Genomic DNA, 18,887 nt, shown 5'->3' on the forward strand with positions numbered 1-18,887 from the left:
CCGGGATCACGCCCTGAGCCGAAGGCAGACGCTTAACCGCTGCGCCACCCAGGCCCCCCACAAATTAATGCTTTTAAAACAAACAAACAAACAAACAAACAAACAAAAATCCAGGGAAATTATTACAAGAGTTCTAAAAAATATGACTACATATGGCCCANCGCCACCCAGGCGCCCCACAAATTAATGCTTTTAAAACAAACAAACAAACAAAAATCCAGGGAAATTATTACAAGAGTTCTAAAAAATATGACTACATATGGCCCAACCGGCCTTTGGTCTGGTAGAGACACAGTTTAAGATGTAAGTCCCATCACACTGTTTTTGGACCTCAGTGACTGTGTGTAAGACCCCATTTGTCCAGAATGTTTAAGGTCCACAGTTGAGCCCCACCAAATGGTACCAACCGCCCCCACTAACAAAGCTTGGCATTTTCTTTCTTGTAAACTCATAATCTCTAAGAAGTGCAGTGATCCTAATAGAAGTAGTGGCAAAAGTACTAATATTAGTAATGCTCAATCGGCATTTATTGAGCTTCTACCCACACACTGCCCTAAGCAGTATTATTTTTTAAAATCCTTTCCAAAACCCTAGGAGGACAGACCATTAGTATTCCCATTTTACTGAGAGGAGGCTGAGATACAGAGCAGTTCAGCAAGTTGCTTAGGGCCACACAGCTATTACACAGGGAAGCTAGGCAGTCGAGCTTTAGAGCCTGCACGCTTATTTAAAGGTAAAATATATATGTAATTTGTGCTGTCTCCGCAATGGACTCTCAGCGTCGTGAGCGCACACCCGCTCTCCACCCTCCCCACCCTTAGCCCCGCGCCCTGCACGCCCCCAGGCGCCGCGCTCCTACAGGCGGGCGGGCCGCAGGGCTCTGCTGGTGCACCTGCAGGGTGTCGGTGTCGCCCAGAGCGGCCGCGCGCTAGGCGGCAGCAGCGGGCCCCGCGCGGGATCAGCGGCCGCGCGGTCCCTCTTGGCCGGGTGGGTGGGCCGGCCCGGGCGGGGCCGGGCGATCCGTTGCGCCGCGTTCGGGCTCCTGTCATTCCCGGCTTTGGGAGCCGGGCGGGAGCAGCAGGATGGCGGCGGCAGCGGGCGAGGCACGCCGGGTGCTGGTGTACGGCGGCAGGGGCGCGCTGGGCTCCCGATGCGTGCAGGCGTTCCGGGCCCGCAACTGGGTAATTGGCCTGGGTCTCGCCGGCTGGGGCGGGCGGGTACGCTGATGTTTGGGGAGCAGAGGGGCCCTACGGGTGCAGCCCAGGAGGGCAGACGCGATAAAGCCGGGCCCCCTGTGCACCCCCAGACATGAGCGCTTGCACGTGCATTCACAGGTCTACTGTTCTGGCTACGACTGCGCGCTCACACCGCGCCCTAGGTGTCCGGCCTTTGCTCTGCAAGGAGGTGGGGGATGGGGCTCCTTGCTCGGTCTCTGCCAGGCCCAGAAAGTCGAGTATGGCTCCGGAGAGAATTCCAGAAGGGAATGAAGAGGAGCGGGCTTGAGGGTACAGCGAGAGACAATGAGAAGGAGGCTTCGGAATTTGACTGCCTGGCGCGGGTTACTAGTTCTATAATCGTGAACTTATTGCTTAACGCCCTCGAACCTCAGTTTCCTCATCTGTAAAATGGGGATTATGTTAGTATTTACCCCTTAGGGGATTGTGCGGATTGAATGAGATCATTGGTGTGGTTGTAACGTACCTGACTCGTGGTAAAAGCTGTTTAAGAGTTAGCTACTAGTATTACTATAATTACCCCGTTCCTATAGCCAGCCTTGGACCTGGTATTTTGAAGACTCAGTCCCGCAAATATTGGTGGGTTCTTCGTTTTGCAAAGACTATTTCCACTACTTTGCATAATCAGGTATTGCTCCCTGTAGGGGACAAGTAGGAGTGGAGCTGACCTATGGCCAGAGACCCTGATCCCAGCCACCAGGCAGGGCTCAGCGCATTCCTGGTGGAGACTCCGCCCTGTGTCTTCTCAGCTGCAGCTGTCACTTGCACAAAATGTGCGGTAGCTCGGTAGCTCTGGGGAGCTTCGCCTGGGGGTTTAGTTAGTAGCTGCAGCAGCCTGGGTCAGGGTGCCCGGGAACCAGGGAGAGAGGGTCGCAGGGTTTCCTTTTGGTTCAGAACCTGCTATAGGACTTCTAAGGGATTCTGCACACACCACCGTCTTCCTACTCTGAACTTGGGAAGACTGTGTTTTGAGTCATTGTCCAGGGTCTGCGGGTCTGAGAGTGGGAACATGTAGGGAGTGCTTTTCCAAACTTGAATATAGTGGATTCTGTTGGTATGCATGGGTTCCAGAGGTGAGCCCTGTGGGTTCCCCTGGGGGGAGCACTTGGCACCCCGGCCCTATCCCTTCATTTCTAGGAGCTCTGGGAGGGGCTGGGACACAACCTTTTCTTTGTGTCTGTATCCCCCGCGGCTCGTGACATAGAAGTAGTGAGCGTTCTTGAATGGATGCTGTGTTCTTCAAAGTTTGTGGTGGAGATATTTATCTCTGGGGCCTGCAGACCTTGGGGCCCTGGAGCTTTATGAGAAAGAACTGCGTGTCAGGATGCCAGGAGCTTTTGCAGTTAATTTTCACACTAACCCTGTTAATTGTTAACTCCCATGAGAAAGGCTCTATTTTGCGGTGTGAGGACCCAAAGCCATCCCTCTGTGCTCGAGGGCAGGAGTCTGAAAACTCTAGCCCTCCAAGGGCGGAATCTGGTCGGCCATCTGCTTTTGTACAGGCCAAGATCTAAGAATGGTTTCCTGGTTTTAAATGGTTGGGAAAAAAAATCAGAAGAAGAATACTATTTTGTGACATGTGAAAATTACATGAAATTCACATTTCTGGAGTTTTAGTGCCTGAAGTTTTATTGGAACATAGCCATGCCCATTTATTTATCTATTTTGTTGGTGGCTGCCCTGGGTCAAAATAGCAGATCTGAGTCTTGCAACAGAGGCCACATGGCCAGCAAAATATTTGGCCCTTGACAGATCAAGATTTTTGCAGACCCCTGGTGTAGGGGTCTCTGGTAGTGCAGGGTTTGGCTCCAGAGGTGAGATGGAGGAGGAAGGTAAGGTGTTTGGAGGCAGATGGGCTGGACTGGGGCTTGTTAATAATGGGTAGGCTGAACGAAGCCAGATGTCCCTGTAAGGATGGTGAGAGGTCGGGAGTGAGGTCTTTTCTCTAGCGGGTTTTTTTTTAAGCCTCTTATCTGTCTCCACTGCCCCCATTTCTGGGTGTGGATCTTTAATGGAATTACAGTTTACTGTCTCTTGACCAAAGCTGTTTTCTCTTCATGCCAGTGGGTTGCCAGCATCGATGTGGTGGAGAATGAAGAGGCCAGTGCCAGTGTCGTGGTTAAAATGACAGACTCGTTTACGGAGCAGGCTGACCAGGTAATTCCAGAAAAGGCCCCCCACCTCCCCAGGCACTGTGGTAGGGAGACCCTGGGTAGGTGGGGGGGGGGTGGTTTCCACAGGTGATGTGTTTCAACTAGTATTCTCTATTTATGAAAGCCATTTGTGCTCATTGAGGGAAATTTGGAAAACGTAAAAACAAAACAAAAAATGCAAAGAGGATAAATTAACCTAATCCGTTTGTAGTTAGCTCACTGTTCACGTTTTGGCCCATTTTCTTGTCTTTCCTATGCATACTATATGTTCTTAATTTTATAAGTTGAGATAATCTTTTATTTTATATTGGTTAGTTTTTTTTTTAACTTAACACTTCATTTAAATACTTCTCAGACCACTTAAAAAAAACTCTTCTCTGTCAGCCTGTGATTTTTAATTTCCTTAGTTTCCACTTCCTGACCACGTAAGTGTTTGGCAGTTTTTCTTTTTTACCATTATCGAGAATCCTCTGGTGACCATCTTTATCTCCATCTCTGATTATTCAGAGATACATTCTAACAAGTGGGGCTCTCCAGTTCAAAGCATGAATACTAACAAAACAGGTTATTTTTTTTTTAATTTTATTTTATTATATTATGTTAATCACCATACAGTACATCCCCAGATTCCGATGTAANCAGAGATACATTCTAACAAGTGGGGCTCTCCAGTTCAAAGCATGAATACTAACAAAACAGGTTATTTTTTTTTAATTTTATTTTATTATATTATGTTAATCACCATACAGTACATCCCCAGATTCCGATGTAAAGTTTGATGCTTCATTAGTTGCGTATAACACCCAGTGCAAAAACAGGTTATTTTTAATTATAAAATGATATGCTTATGTGAAGTCAGAAGTCAAACAAATGGGTAAGTAAACTGTGAAATACCCGTTTCTCCCCATGATCATGTCGCTGCCCGGAAGGAAGCACTGTCAGCAAGCTGATGGCCGTCTTGGTGTAAATATCAGAGGTGCTCCTAAGTGGGCCGATCTTTCTGGAAGAGCTGTCCCCACAAGCTGCTTGAGGGACTGTGCTGTCTGTGGTTCTCATGCTGGCAGTGCAGGCCACATTCCCAAGGAGATCTCCACATCCGTTCTTCGTGTGGTGTGCCATATTTTTCTAAACACTCAATGAGGCAGGCGGGCAGGTGCGGATAGACCCATTTTGTAGCTTGGGAGACTGAGTTTCAGACACTTAAGTGACATGGCCAACAGGCTAGTTGGTGGTGGATTAGGAAGCATGGATTTTCTAATAAGAGACTTACTGGGGCTCCTGGGTGCCTTCGTTGGTTGAGCGTCAGACTCTTAATTTCGGCTCAGGTCATGATCTCAGGGTCCTGGGATCAAGCCCACTTCAGGCTCCGTGTTCAGCAGGGAGTCTACTTGAGGATTCTCTTTCTCTCTAAAATTAAAAAAAATCTTTAAAAGAAAAAAAAAAGCCAGAAGAGACTTATTAATAAGCTCAAGGTCTGTTCTTTGTTTGGTTAGTCTTCCCTGGTAATCTATGCTATTGGGGGTCTGATGTTTAATGGTCCTTAGCTGTATTTTATAACAAATATTTTAAATTTTAAAAAGTGAAACATGGGGGCGCCTGGGTGGCTCAGTCAGTTAAGCGCCTACGGCTCAGGTCTTGGGTCCTGGGCTGGAGCCCCTGCTCAGCGGGGAGCCTGCTTCTCACTCTCCCTCTGCCTTCTGCCCCCCCTGCTTGTATTCTCTCTCTCTCTCTCTCAAATAAGTAAATAAAATCTTAAAAAAAAAGTGATACATGTATGATGTAGAAAATTAAGTAAAGCAAAAAGAAGGGGGAGTCATTTTTAGTCCCACAATGTAATGTTTTGTAGTATTTCCTTCCAGTCCATTTCTCTAAATGTATACCTGAATAAGTCTAAAAATTAAAAAAAAAAAAAACAAAAAACCAAAAACCCAAACTGAGCTGCTTATTTGCTCGTTCTAAAGCATCAGTTTGACAGAGGTTAGACTATAAAAAGCCAGCTGACTAATTCCAGAATATAGATTTTTGTGGTTCTTACTTTTCTGGACACAATCCTAACGTTTCCTGTACCTGATGGTTACCTATTGGCCTTAATAGGGTTAATAATAAAACCCAACTAGGTATTGTTATGTTGTCAGGCACTGGTCTAAGTGCTTTATTCTCTTTAACTTGCTTAATCTCTAACACTCCCAAAACAAAGTTTCTGATTGATCTCTTTTAGAAATGGGGAATTTGAAGCAGAGAAAGGCTCTGGTATTTGCTGTAGGTCAAGCCAGCAGGAGGTGGCATAGTTGGGATTTGAACCTGGGCAGTGAGGTTTTGATATCTGCATTCTTGACTACATGCTAAGTTGCCTCAGCAACAGCTCCGTGGGAACAAAGTAATAATAGCTAAACTAAATGCAAGGAGGCACCTGGGCTCTTCTGCTGTGGTTCTCTGTAATCAGTGTTTCTGTCTGTGTTCACCGTCTTGTCTATTCCTGTTAATTGCAGGTTTCTGATGTCATGTGCATTTTTGAAATTGTCCCCATCCGAGACTCAACAGTGCGTTTTAAAGACAAAGATGGAGAGATGCCTTAGTTATTTCAAGCTCAGACTTTAAAACCTTTAACCCTCCCTAACCCACCCACTCACCCAGTTAAGAATTTCTGGACAAACAGCATGACATCCAGTTTTTGTTTTTAAGGCTTCAGAAGAAAAAATTCAATCCTAATTCGTGTAAAATTGACCCCAAGGCAGGAAATTCAGAGACAGTGAGGAGATAAGACGTGAGAAAAGCATTAAATCTTTTTTATTTTTTATTTTTATTTTTTTGGGGGGAGAGAGAGCATGTTTGTGGTGGGGAGACGGGACAAAGTGAGCGGGAGAGAGAGAATCTTACATGGGGCTTGATCTTATGACCCTGAGATCATGACTTGAGCCAAAATCAAGAGTCGGAGGCTTAACCGACTGAGCCACCCAGGTGCCCTGAAAAGCATTAAGTCTGTAGAAAACTGTTGGGCAGAGAGCAAAACTGAAGGGGGTAGAATTTAAAAATGCACAAATGTTGTAAAAACAAGTCAAACAGGTGCATTGTTTCCTCGGGCTCCATGCTTCGCTGAAGAGTAGAACACAGACAGGGATGTGCAAACATATGGACATTGGGAGATATCCAGCTTCCGGCAGCTGGATCTGGGCTCTTGGTAACAGGACTTGGTTTAAGAATGAGGGGTGGGGGCAGCCTGGTGACCAGGGTAACAGGTGGAAGGTCGACAAACGTAGGCAGGATTAGGTGAGATACTCATGAGTAGAGGTCAAGGGAAATTCAAGAATTTCTTAAGAGGAAAATGTAGATATAGGGCATAGGGAGAGGAAAGATTGGTTTCCATTACCCAAGTGTTCTCTTGGAGGGAGTGATTGGAGGCCTCGGAAAGAGGGGAAAGAGGTGGGGGACTGGAATGTTGCTGCTGGCAAAGATAGACGGTCTTGGGTTAAGTCATCTCAGTCACTTTGGAAAAGCGTGAAAGGGCAGTGGTTGATGGCCAGAATTGCCTTCTTGCCAGATTTTTGTTTTAATAAATTGTAACAAAAGGACATGTGTATATTTTCAATACTTTAAACATTTCAAACAGAAGAGATAAATGAACGCCATGTACTTGGTATTTACCAACATTTTGCCATTGACTATATATTTTTTTAATTGAAGAATAGTTGATGATTTTTTTATTGCTCTTTTTAAAGATATAATTTCTCACTGGCATTTTGATTTGGAGTTGCAGTTAAAGGGGTTTTTGTATTAAGGGGAGAAAATAATTGATTATCTCAGATTATGATTCCGTGATGCATGAAGAAAGTCTAGAAAGAAATACACTAGGAAGTTAGCTGTGGGCATTGAAGCTCTCGGTGAATTTTTTAAAGCCTTCTCCTGCTTTTCTTTACTAATTGTTTTATTCCAGGTATGCTTATGTCCCAACCCTTCAGGATGTTCCAAAGAAGACTCTAGATTGCTTTATAAAAATCACATTGAAATGTAGTTGGGCCTCAATACCCAAAATGCTTATTGTAGATTGGTCCTGTATCTAATTTTTCAAAGGGTTAATTGCCAGGTGCTGTTGACTGACTTCAAAGCGAAGTGAAAAATAAACAGAGGTGACTGTAAAGACATTGGCCTGTTTGGGTTTACCTGACTGTTGATGCACTTTTTTGTCCCTTTTGTTTAAGGTGACTGCTGAGGTCGGAAAGCTCTTGGGTGAGGAGAAGGTGGACGCGATCCTCTGTGTGGCTGGAGGCTGGGCTGGGGGCAATGCCAAATCCAAGTGTGAGTCCTTTTCTGGGTTAATCATTCATTGCACTCTGCTCTTTGTCCAGCAGGACGGACTGGGTCCATCCTATGTCCCAGGCCAGACGGTTTCTGTATTTCTCCCAGAATCTTTGCAGTAGCTCTTTGAGGTAGGGATTGACCTCCCATGTGACAGATGAAGGAAAAACTTCCCCTGGCAGGGGTTAGGGGAGAGGGACGTTGCATTTGAAGTTTGGAATAGAAGCAGAATGAAATCAGCGTTGTTTCCACCTGATCTTTCAGGGCCTCTTACTGGGAACTGGGAGATGTGTGAGAAATGGAGAGATCCTTCTGAAAGTCAGAAGGGCTCAACACTGAGCGTGTATTAAAGCTGAGTACGGGGGCACCTCAGTGGCTCAGTTGGTTGGGTGCCTGCCTGCCTTAGGCTTAGGTCATGATCTCAGGTCCCTGTTGAGCGGGGAGTCTGCTTCTCCCTCTCCCTCTGCCCCTCCCCTTCCACACACGCTCTCTCTTGATTTCTCTCGCTTTCAAATAAATACATAAAATCTTTAAAAAAAAAAAAAGTGGTGACTTAAAAAAAAGATAAAGCTGGGTACATTTTTCAGCTTCTTATGAAAATTTTCAAGCATACAGAGAAGTTGAAAGAACAGTTCCTTGAATACCCTGTGCCCTCTGTCTAGATTTAGTCGTTAACATTTGCCGGACTTGTGCTCTCTTGCTTTCCGGTGGGTGTATATTCTGCGTGTGTATTTTTTTGTTAACCCTTTGAAAGTAGGTTGACGTTTCGCTGTCCTTGGGCATGTATCTTCAGGGAGTAAACTCATTCTTCCACATTCTCATAATACTATTACCATTCCTAAGAAAATTAATAATAATTCTATAAGATTAATAATAGGCTGTATTCAGATTCCCCAATTTATTCCAAATTTTGTATCATTGTTTTTCTTTTTTTTCCATCTAAATATTCTAGTCAGGGTTTGTGCGTTGGGTTTTGTTGCTATTTTTAGTGTCTTATTCTAATTTTTTTTTTTTTCCTGTGGTAGACTTGGTGAGTTCAGGGCACTTTTCCCATAGAATGTCCTACATACTGAATTTGTCCGTTTCTTTATGGTGCCATGTACCTTGTTCCCTTGTCTGTGGTATTTCCTGTGAGCTAGAATTTAGATCGAGAGACTCCCCTAGATTCAGGTTAAACATTTTGAGGTGAGTGTTCTTTCTGAGCGCTGTGTGCCTCATGTGACATCACGGGATACTTACGGTGTCAGATCACCGTGCCCGTCCACGGTGATGCCAAGCTGGGTGCTTGGGTCAGGTGGTGGTGACAGACTTCCATTGTGAAGGGAACGTTTTTCTGTTCGCAATTAGTAAGTGATCTGTGGGATGCTACGTGGGCATCATATGTGAACGTCCGATTTCTAAGCACCTCGAGGGTCTCAAATTCCCCAAATCTAATGGTTTTAAACCTCCATTGATAATCTCTGCCTGAGTCCGTGGTTTTTAAATGCTATCATTCCTTCTATGTTGATCAGTCAAGGGTATGTAAAAAGGAATTGATTTTCTGTGAAGTCAGTTACACGTAAAATTGGTATTTTGTGGGGTGTTCAGGTTGGCAAAACACCCCGATGGCCTTTTGTATGTTTTGGGAACAAGAATTGGTACTTTTTTTTTTTTTTTTTTCTGAATCTAGTCCTTTGTAGCCGGGAAATGCAGTACCTCGGCTGTCACTTCCTGAAGACCTGTCCTCCTGTGTCAGGAAGGCTTTCTGTCTGGATTATGGGCGTCTTGCCCAGCCGGTGATGTGATAGACGTTAGCACTTACACCTCACCACGTCTCAGGCAAGGCCAGAGGGTGAAAATAAGTGTGAGATGGTGGTTATATCAGCTTTCTTTTCAAGAGTCTTTAAAGCTGACGTTGAGCTTTCCGGCATTAAAAATGGAGCTCTCTAAAATCCCTCTTTATGTCCATGCAGGACTAGTCCCTCAGATTTTTATCCCAGGTTAAACCTGGCTTGGACATACTGGTTCTTATTCCAAGTCTCAGGCCCTTCGTAAAGTAGAACAATTTCTGAGTCAGAGCCAGTCCGGCGTATGTGTTCACAGGTGAGGAAGCAGAGACGCGGGTAGGCACGTGGTCTGGATTCGAACCCGAGTCTCTCTGCCCACAGGTCCTGGGCTATTTGGACTGGACCTTGTCGCCAGGGGACTGGGAAGGCAGGAATGGCCGTCAGGGCTTCCTCACTGGACGCCGTGAGTGGAGCTCGCCTTTCAGGGTCTTCCCTGCGAATGCTGAGCTCACGTGTTGTTCTTTCTCCGCTCAGCTCTCTTTAAAAACTGTGACCTGATGTGGAAGCAAAGCATGTGGACATCGACCATCTCCAGCCACCTGGCCACCAAGCACCTCAAGGACGGAGGCCTCCTGACCTTGGCTGGTGCCAAGGCCGCCCTGGAGGGGACTCCGGGTAAGCCTTCATTTCCCAGTCTGTAAAATGGGGGCGCTCATCCTTGCCCCTGGGCTGCCGGGAGCATCCCTGAGGGGCAGGGGAGTCCTGGGAGCCCTTTAGCCTCTGAGATGCTTTACAGCTGGGTGGAGTTGGCATCCTTGAGGCCTGGATCTTTTTAGGGGCAAGACTCTGGACCCTTCTGTGTGCATTGTCCTCGCGCTGGTGGTATAATCTGGCCGTCCTGTCATCTGGCGCTCCCACGCGCTTCCTTCATCTGGGATCCACCCAGGGAATGAGTGGTGCCGAGCTAGGTGTTAATCAGTTAATAAACAAGTTTTGCCGTCACCGCACGGTGTCCATGTGTCCCTGGGAAGCAGCTCAGCCCTTGGAAACGGTGGGGGCTGTAGGGTAAGAGAAAGATTCTTCTGGATTCTTCACGGGAGCCGAGGGGCTTTGAACAGATTATTTGATATCTTTGACCAAATTCTGCTGTAGTTTCTTTCACGGACGTGTATACAGCGCCTGCCAAGCCCTCTTAGAGCCACTCTTTCCCTTTTGCGTATATTCTCATTTAATCCTGCGGTGGGTGGTTCTCACCTTTTTCGTTTACAGGGATGCAGACTGGAACTTAGGTGAAGTAACTGGTCGTGATATCATCCGTGAGCTGCAAATTTACTTTGAACCAAAACCCTGATCATTTCTAAATGGCGTGTTTGTTCTCCTGCATCGCACAGATGCGTGTTTTCCTTGGCAGTTTTGCTCCCTCTCTGTTTCCTGGGGCTGCCATGACAACGGACCGTGGCCTCGGGGGCTTAAGCACAGACACTTACTTTCTCACGGTTCCTGGGGGCCGGGAGGTCTGAGACGGTGGTGCGGGCAGGGTTGGTGTCTTCTGAGGCCTCTCTCCTTGGGTTGCGATGGCGTCTGCTCCATGTCCTCTCGTGGTCTTCCCTTTGTGTGTCTGTGTCCTGATCCCCTCTTCTTGTAAGGACGCCAGTCAGATTGCATTAGGGCCCAAAGACCTCATTTTAGCTAAATGACCCCTTTAAAGACCTTGTCTCCAAATACCATTACATTCTGACGTACCACAGGTTAGGGCTCCAACACATGAGTTTTGGGGGTACAGTTCAACCCATCACACTCCCTTTGGGATAAGGCTGACGAAATTGAAGTGGGGTTGGGGGACAGCACAGGAAGGCAGAAAGTGTCTGCCTCTGCTACCTAAGTAAGCTCTTCTCTTAAAAAAAGGAAGGGAGGTTTTTTTTTTGGGGGGGTGGGGGCTTTTTACTAAGTGATAGAGACCTCGAGCACCTTTTTCAATTTTAATGTAAGTCACTGAAGTGTGAGGCCCTTACAAATTAACATTTTCTTGCCCCTCGTTTTCTTATGAGATGTCTCAGAGCGTATGATCTGATAAGTCCATGGCTCTTGCTGTAATTACCGCTGTGTAAATGTTAGATGTTCGTTTGGTTGAGATCTGATTTTATTAAAGGTGACATAGAGCAGAAGCACTAGAAAGTGAGTAGAGAAATGAGTAAATAGCTTGACATTTAAAAAAGAAAATCCTGCGACTGAAAGACTGATTTTTCTAAAGGACAAAACAGACTCTTCCTTTATTTTGGTTTTTAAATATCTTTTTTTTTTTTTTTTTTTTTTTTTAAAGATTTTATTTATTTATTCGACAGAGATAGAGACAGCCAGTGAGAGAGGGAACACAAGCAGNGCAGGGGGAGAGGGAGAGGAAGAAGCAGGCTCACAGCAGAGGAGCCTGATGTGGGGGCTCGATCCCATAACGCCGGGATCACGCCCTGAGCCGAAGGCAGACGCCTAACCGCTGTGCCACCCAGGCGCCCCTTAAATATCTTTTTTATTTATAGTTTTGGATACTGGTCAAGACTGCAGGTTCTGGAACCACACTGGTTGGTTTTCTGTTGTGGTTTGGCCACATCACTGTGTGATGTTTGGTAAGTTACTTAACCTCTCTGAGCCTCAGTTTCGTCATCTGTGAAATGGGGATAAATAACAGCACCTTTTCTATATGGTGGTTTTGACTTGGAAATATCTTAATGGATGTAAATGGCTTAGAAAGATATTATAGAGTCAGTAGTCAGTGTGAACTTTTATTATTATTTATTCCAGATAGACTTTAAAAGCCCAGCTATTTCAGCTTCTTATATTAATAAGCTTGTTCATCTTTAAGTTTTTAATTAGATGTTGTTAAATTTATTTGAGTCATGAAGTCTTTTAACTGTGATTTAGATCCCAGAGTAATCCGGGGAAATCTGTGTATAATCCAAAAGTAAATGACGAACAGGCTTAGTGGTCCTTCAAGCACAAGAGAGGTTGTTCAGAACTGGAAAGTTTTCTCTTGGAAAAGTACTCAGAAAACCCCACTCTCCTGTGTCCACGTTTGTATTTGTAGACCATCTCCTGGTGGATAAAATATTGGAAGGAAGGTGATCACTTGTGAACCACTGAGGCATCCCTGGAAATCAGTCTTTAGGGACTACACTGGTCATTTTAATAATTGGGAGGAAAGTATTTATCTTCTCCATGAATGCATTTTTTTGCATTGTGCAAATGATTCCCTTCCCCGCATTATGTAGAATCCTGTAGAATTAAGCCATTAGGGTTCCTGGTAGCTTGTTGCTTGTTTCTTTCTTCATCGTTTTGTTTGAGTGGAATGAGGCGGGGGCCCTGGATGTCTGCTGGGGCCTGGGGCCGTGTGCATGAGATTCGTGTGCTGCTTAATTTTAATCACGCAGAGTTTGTTAGATCTTTATATCAGTGTTGGCTTCCTTCCCCCGACGAGACAGAGAAGCCAGAGATAGTGAAATCTTCTTGCGCTTCTAAATAACTCTTTGAGACCTTGACCCTCTTTTGCAATTCAGGGTTGCTGTTGGAGAGTTTAGTGATTGGTTCCTCAGCTGGGCAGCGATCCCCACCTCCCCTGGGCCTTCGATGCCTTCTCAGCTGTTACGCCGTGAACAGCACGCGTGCTGGGGTTTTCTAAGGAGGCTGCTGATCTCCAGAAGAAACGGTGGTTTTTCTGCCGGAGGAGAGGTGTTTACAACAGCTAACCTTGCTTCTTTGTTGTTGGTTAGGGAGGATACACGGCTGGGTGCTGTGGGGAACAGAGACTGGGTTCCGGCCACCTGTCCGTGGGACAAATGGAAACCTGTCCTAGTAAACAGCATGCCTTGCTTCAGTCAGCAAACATTCACGGACTGGCAGGAGGAAAGGAAGATTAATAGGTGGTGTGTATCCTTATGTGAAAATTGTTCAACTGCCGTACTTTATAAACAACGAGTGGGGCACATTACTTCTGTTAATTCAGTGGGAAACATTTATTGAGCGCCTATCCTGTGCTGAACCCACAGTTAAGTACTCCCTCCCCGTTTTCCAGCTGGGGTAACAGGATTAGAAAGGTTTTGAAAACTTGCCTGGGATTTCTTTAGTGGTGAGCAGAAGAGCTGGGATTTGAACTTGGGCAGTCTGCCCTCCAGATGACTGCGCCATCTCGCCTGCACGCATTTATTGATCTGAGGGTTTAGACGCAGCTCTCGCCTGGCCTTTAACCTTGGCGCAAGTCTGTGTGTGAGCCTGGGCACGTTACGCATCCTGTCTGCACCTCGGTTTGCTAAGTGGTAAAAGTAAGATCAACCTCATGGTTTTTATGGTAAATGTGAACTGCGGGGTGAATAACAGGTGCACCTGAATATTAGGTCCCTTTCACTCTCTCTCTACAGGTGTCCATCCTTCTCTTTCTCCCAGGCTGCCGTGGTGGTCTCTGGGCACACTCATGGCGGCCACTGGTCACTGAACTGTCTCTCCCCCTTCCCCAGGGATGATCGGCTATGGCATGGCCAAGGGCGCCGTTCATCAGCTCTGCCAGAGCCTCGCCAAGAAGAACAGCGGCATGCCGTCCGGCTCTGCAGCCATCGCTGTGCTCCCGTAAGTGGCGGGGGCTTACTGTTCCCTACCCACCTCGTCTGCCCCACGGCCTACAGTGAACATTTGAGTAGCTTTCCACCAGGGACTTGTGTGTGCTGTCATCTTGGCTTCTAGAATTCTCCCGAGGCCCTGAAGGTGCTTCTTCAGCTGTTGGGAGTATCCAAGAATGGTTGATTGGCTGATGGGTGGGTCTGTCTGTCTTGCCTCTTTCTGTTTTTTTTTTTTCCTTCCTTCTATCTGTCCTTCTGTCCCTCCAAATTAAATGTAGCCTACACATTTTATTTTAATATGTGTAGCTCTTTCAAGTCATTATAAAGCCAGTGGAAGAGAGACTGTATTTAGTGTTTGTGTGGGTGTATCTGTGTGTGGTGGGGGGATGGGGTCTGAGGGAGAATATGGGAAACTGGGAGATGTTCCTGTTTGTGACCAGGAGGAAGGTCCCTAGTCAGCTGTCCCAGGCAAGGCAGCTGCTTTGCAGGTAGAGTTCCTTCCTCGTGGAAGAATTCCAGCATCAACTGGCTTGCCTCTTGCCTGCAGTTCTATAAAGTGGATGTCGGGACTGCGAGGGTCCTGGGGTTTCCAGTTCCCTTTCATTTGTGAGCTTCTATGAGCCTGGGACCTGCTCCCCGAGCTGTTTTGAATGATTCCCGAGGCCTGAATGTTCTTGGGAGAATCATACCTATCTGAATTCCATATTCTCTTGCTGAAAATCATGAGGTTTTATAGAAAACAGCTGCAAAAACAAAGGATGAGACTTTCCCCCATGTTTAAAGGAGTAGTATTATTATCCTTAAGAAATCCTGAGAGGTGAGTGTGCTTCATTTTAGGGAGTGAATAAAGATGTAAACAGCAAAGCAGTTTACTTGATAACGACTGAATTTAAGTAAAGGCAGGACTGTGTCTTTAAAAGGCTTTTTCATTTTGTTCCTGTCTGCCTGACGGGCGGGTCACAAAGCTCCTCTCTGAGTTAGGCTCGGAGGTGATGTCTGTAAGTGCAGAGGGCTCCCTGGGTCCCTCTGATTGTCCTCATGGGAGCTTCCCGTGTTAGCGCGGCCACCCCTGGTGCCCGAGGCTCTTGGTGCATTTTCCCAGCCAAGGAGGATGAGGCGGCTATAATTCTGAGAGTGGGCAGGTACCCATGACAAGCCTGTGTCTGTGTCCCGCAGGGTGACCCTGGATACCCCGATGAACAGGAAATCCATGCCCGAGGCCGACTTCAGTTCTTGGACGCCCTTGGAGTTCCTGGTTGAGTGAGTATTGACATGATGTCACAATACTGGCAGCTGCCTGCCTCAGTTGTCCACCTTTTACAGACCAGGGGACAAGCCATGTTCTCGCAGCTCACCAGTACAGTAGCTCTGTGAGGTCACCAGGCCCCCGAGGGTGTGTCGCACATCAGTGTGAATCTTAGGAGGGCTTGATAGTGCTGATGTCTGAATCTGCAGCTGACCAGCCTGAGTGTGTTGTCTGACTGCTCCAGGCCTCGGTTTCCCTATCTGTATAACGGGGTCCTTAATCATTGTTAGGGGGATTACATGTGGATGTGCTTGGCTTGGCACAATGTCTGACCCTCGTAGGAAGTGCTCGGTAAACCTCAGCTCCTGTTAGCGTTGTCGTCTCTGCTAAGAAGGAGCAGCGATGTGGGGGTAAATGCTAACCTAGGGCACATCCTGGGCCCCGTGTCTGAAATAGCGCCGAGCCACAGACCTACAGAAAGTGTCCTTTGTTCCCGAAATCCCGTTCACCCGTTGAGAATATGGGTGGCATTTGAAGATCACAGAGAGAGTGAGCTTTCTCACTGTGTTGCTTGTGTCTAGATCTCCAGTCCCCAGAGCCCTCTGCGTGGTAAGCACATACTTCCTGAGAACCCACTGTGGGCCAGGAGCTGTGCTGGGCCCTGGGACAGGGACATGAATAAGGTGCAGTCCCTGCCCTCACCAAGCTGGGGCTGATCGTTCCCCCCCAGTGCCAGCGTGTGCCAAGTTTGGGATGTGCTTCTGGCCTGAGGTTACATCTCATTTTAATTAAATCGAGAGATACTGGGGACTTTTATTTGATGTTTGGAACTAGTTTTAGGTAGCCCTTTTTATGTGCCAGGCACCATTTTAAATACTTACTATTATTAAATGTTCATAGCAAGTCAGTGGGGGAGGTCCTGTCATCTTTATTTAAGGTTTGGGGACTTGGAGGCATGAAGGCGGGGGTGCTAAGGGATGTGCCTGAGATCACGTAGCAGAGCCGAGATTGGAGCCAGGGACTATGGCTGCAGAGCCCGGGTCTCAACGAGGCCCGCAGATCTTTCTGCCTCCCATGGTTTGAATTGGGTTTTGCATTTAAGTTCCTTTTTATTTATTTATTTATTTATTTATTTATTTAATTTAATTTTTTTTAAAAGATTTTATTTATTTATTTGACAGAGAGAGACAGCCAGCAAGAGAGGGAACACAAGCAGGGGGAGTGGGAGGAAGGAGCAGGCTCCCAGCGGAGGAGCCTGATGCGGGGCTCGATCCCAGGACTCTGGGATCATGCCCTGAGCCGAAGGCAGACGCTTAACGACTGAGCCACCCAGGCTCCCCTTAAGTTCCTTTTTAAAAGCCAATACTTCCCAACAACATCCATGACCTAGGTTCTAGATGGAACATCTGGGGTCACGTGTCTGCATTAGCGCCAAGCCATAGATCACAGAGGGTGGCTAGGATAGCCATCCTTTGTTCCAGAAATCATGACACCATTTGTGGGATTTGAAAACTCACATGGCAAATTGGCATAAAATGTGCTTCGAATGCCTGGGGCTTGGTGTTCTCTCTCATCTGCAGACCACTGAGGAAGATGAAGTAAGACAGTTTGAAACATGCCTAAGTAACACAGGCGCCCTGATAGCTCCAGCCTCCACCGGTCTCCTTCAGAGCCTTCCCTAAGCCCTGCCCGGCCCCGGAGAGGGGTCGTGGATGGTAGTCAGGGGGTTTCAGAAGTGCTTTGGTCTTTGGACCCATGTAATAACTGCCCTCGGCTTGTTCAGCTGTCAAGAGTAGGCCGTCGAATGACTTGATAGTTAAACATCAGCTCTGGTCTAGCAGGTTCCCGATCGGCCCTGAAGAGTATCCCAGGATCTCCTGCGTGCTTCCCCATTAAAGAAGGCGCAGAATCCTAGCTGGTGGAGTGTCCAGGGGGACCATGTACTCAAATGTAAATGTTTTGTTTGAAAAATTATCAGCCACTTGTTATACCTCGTGAATTTGCTGTGTGCTTTTTAATTTCTATCTCCTTAGAGGAGGTCTCCCCGCGTCCCCCAAGCAGGGTTCCCTCCCTCCACACACAGTGTAATTAATGCTCCCCATTGCTGCATTTGACATATTTTATTGTAAGGTCTATTTTATAGTATCTTTTTCCATTGCTCTGGGTGTTCCATTTATGTTTACTTAAAAAAACAAAAGAAAAAAATGAGTTTCTTTTTTTTTTAATTTCTAGGAAAGTAATAGAGCAAAGTATAAAGTATTGTACACATGTTTATCTCTTAGAATTAACTAATTAAAGTCTTTTTTTAGTCACTTAAAATCACACGATGTTATAAAGGATTCCAACAATGAAGAAAAATACAAACACTGAAGTTAAAATCTCGCTGAATCCTGCCCCTCGCAAATTCAAATGAGTACTGAGATCACTGGGGCCCTGGGTGTGTGTCCCTGTGGCTTATTCACAGGTGCTGCTGCTGTCCTCTTCCTCCAAACCACTGATGTGAATAGAAGCACGTGTCCAGATTTTTGCTTTGAAAACGTAAAGCTGATGTTCTTTGTTCTAGAACCTTCCATGACTGGATAACAGGGAAAAACCGACCGAGCTCAGGGAGCCTAATCCAGGTAGTAACCACGGAGGGAAAGACGGAGCTTACCCCGGCATACTTTTAAGCTTCATCTCAGTGCCTGTTCGGGACCTAGCAGAAGAGTCCTTTATCTCAGTGTGGCCGTGTCCGGCCCTGTGTTTTCTGTAATCCTGTTTGTGGTACGAGATAGTGAGTCCTGTTTTCCCTCTCTCTTCATGTGCATTTGTACTCGGACGGTGTAAAAAGTTTATGGGAAACGGAGACGTATGAGGGCAGAGGCCCGCAGATGGCACCGTCAGTCTGTGTTAGCTACGAAAGTTTAGGACGGGATATCTGATGGGCCCCTCTTGTATCATCTCGAATGATACATCTCGAATTGTATCTGAGACTCGGATTCTCGGTCCCTGACAGTGGCTGTTGACCTGACTCGTTCAGAGATTTGTTGATCCTGGGGATGTGTTGGGGGCCCGAGTTATTATTGAATGGGATGTTGATGTCACGGACGTCGTTTCTGCAGCCTCGAATTGACCTGCCTTAAAACTCCTTTTGTGGTGTAAGCAAAATCCCGTGGACTCTGTTAAGATACCTTTTTCCTGTGCAGCTGCCAAAAGTGCAGCAGAACTTCTTGTGATCCCTTGGAGTTTATCTTCCTAATAAACGCATTTCATTTATTGTGTTGTCTTCTTTAATCAGCCGCATCTTAAATACACTCACAGATGATTGCACTGCAGTCGGGGGAAGGGGGCGGACTCAAAGCCCAAGGTGAAGATTTTTATTTATTTATTTGACAGAAAGAGAGAGAGAGAGCACAAGCAGGTGGGGGCTCAGGAAGGTGGGACTGATGTGTTCGGAGTTCCCCAGTGCTATGGTCTGAATGTTTGTGTCCTCCCCGTCTCACTCCCAAACTCATGTTGAAATCCTCATGCCCAATGTGTTGGTATCAGAAGGTGGGCCTTTGGGGCCCCCCCCATTATGTATAGGATGAGCATCCTTATAAAAGCCACTCCTG

At 46.5% G+C, this 18,887-nt stretch overlaps 2 protein-coding genes across 2 annotated transcripts in view; one reads left to right on the forward strand and one right to left on the reverse strand.

Annotated features, from left to right (window-relative positions):
• The window catches only part of CLRN2 (clarin 2), a 16,709-nt gene extending 15,660 nt beyond the window's left edge, over positions 1-1,049 (reverse strand). The window contains exon 1 of the mRNA XM_034670964.1: positions 860-1,049. Coding sequence (XP_034526855.1) covers positions 860-1,049 — 190 coding nt within the window. The remainder of the gene's footprint in view (positions 1-859) is intronic.
• A 33-nt stretch (positions 1,050-1,082) lies between these two features.
• On the forward strand, positions 1,083-18,549 carry QDPR (quinoid dihydropteridine reductase). Its single transcript, XM_002916252.4, has 7 exons — positions 1,083-1,181; positions 3,300-3,392; positions 7,585-7,681; positions 9,982-10,122; positions 13,950-14,058; positions 15,225-15,308; positions 17,858-18,549. Exons 1-7 carry the CDS (start codon positions 1,083-1,085, stop codon positions 17,961-17,963), a joined length of 729 nt encoding a protein of 242 aa, XP_002916298.1. The 3' UTR covers positions 17,964-18,549.
• The last annotated feature ends 338 nt before the right edge of the window (positions 18,550-18,887 follow it).

The sequence above is a fragment of the Ailuropoda melanoleuca genome, chromosome 11, assembly GCF_002007445.2.
Source record: "Ailuropoda melanoleuca isolate Jingjing chromosome 11, ASM200744v2, whole genome shotgun sequence".
Lineage (NCBI taxonomy): Eukaryota > Metazoa > Chordata > Mammalia > Carnivora > Ursidae > Ailuropoda > Ailuropoda melanoleuca.

What these genes read in the sequence shown, in the direction of transcription:
- QDPR (XM_002916252.4), top strand. Translation starts at nt 1,083, where the DNA reads ATGGCGGCGGCAGCGGGCGAGGCACGCCGGGTGCTGGTGTACGGCGGC. An exon ending in CGCCCTGGAGGGGACTCCGG is followed by an intron (nt 10,123 to 13,949) that starts GTAAGCCTTCAT and finishes CCCCTTCCCCAG; the next exon opens with GGATGATCGGCTATGGCATG. An exon ending in CCCTTGGAGTTCCTGGTTGA is followed by an intron (nt 15,309 to 17,857) that starts GTGAGTATTGAC and finishes TCTTTGTTCTAG; the next exon opens with AACCTTCCATGACTGGATAA.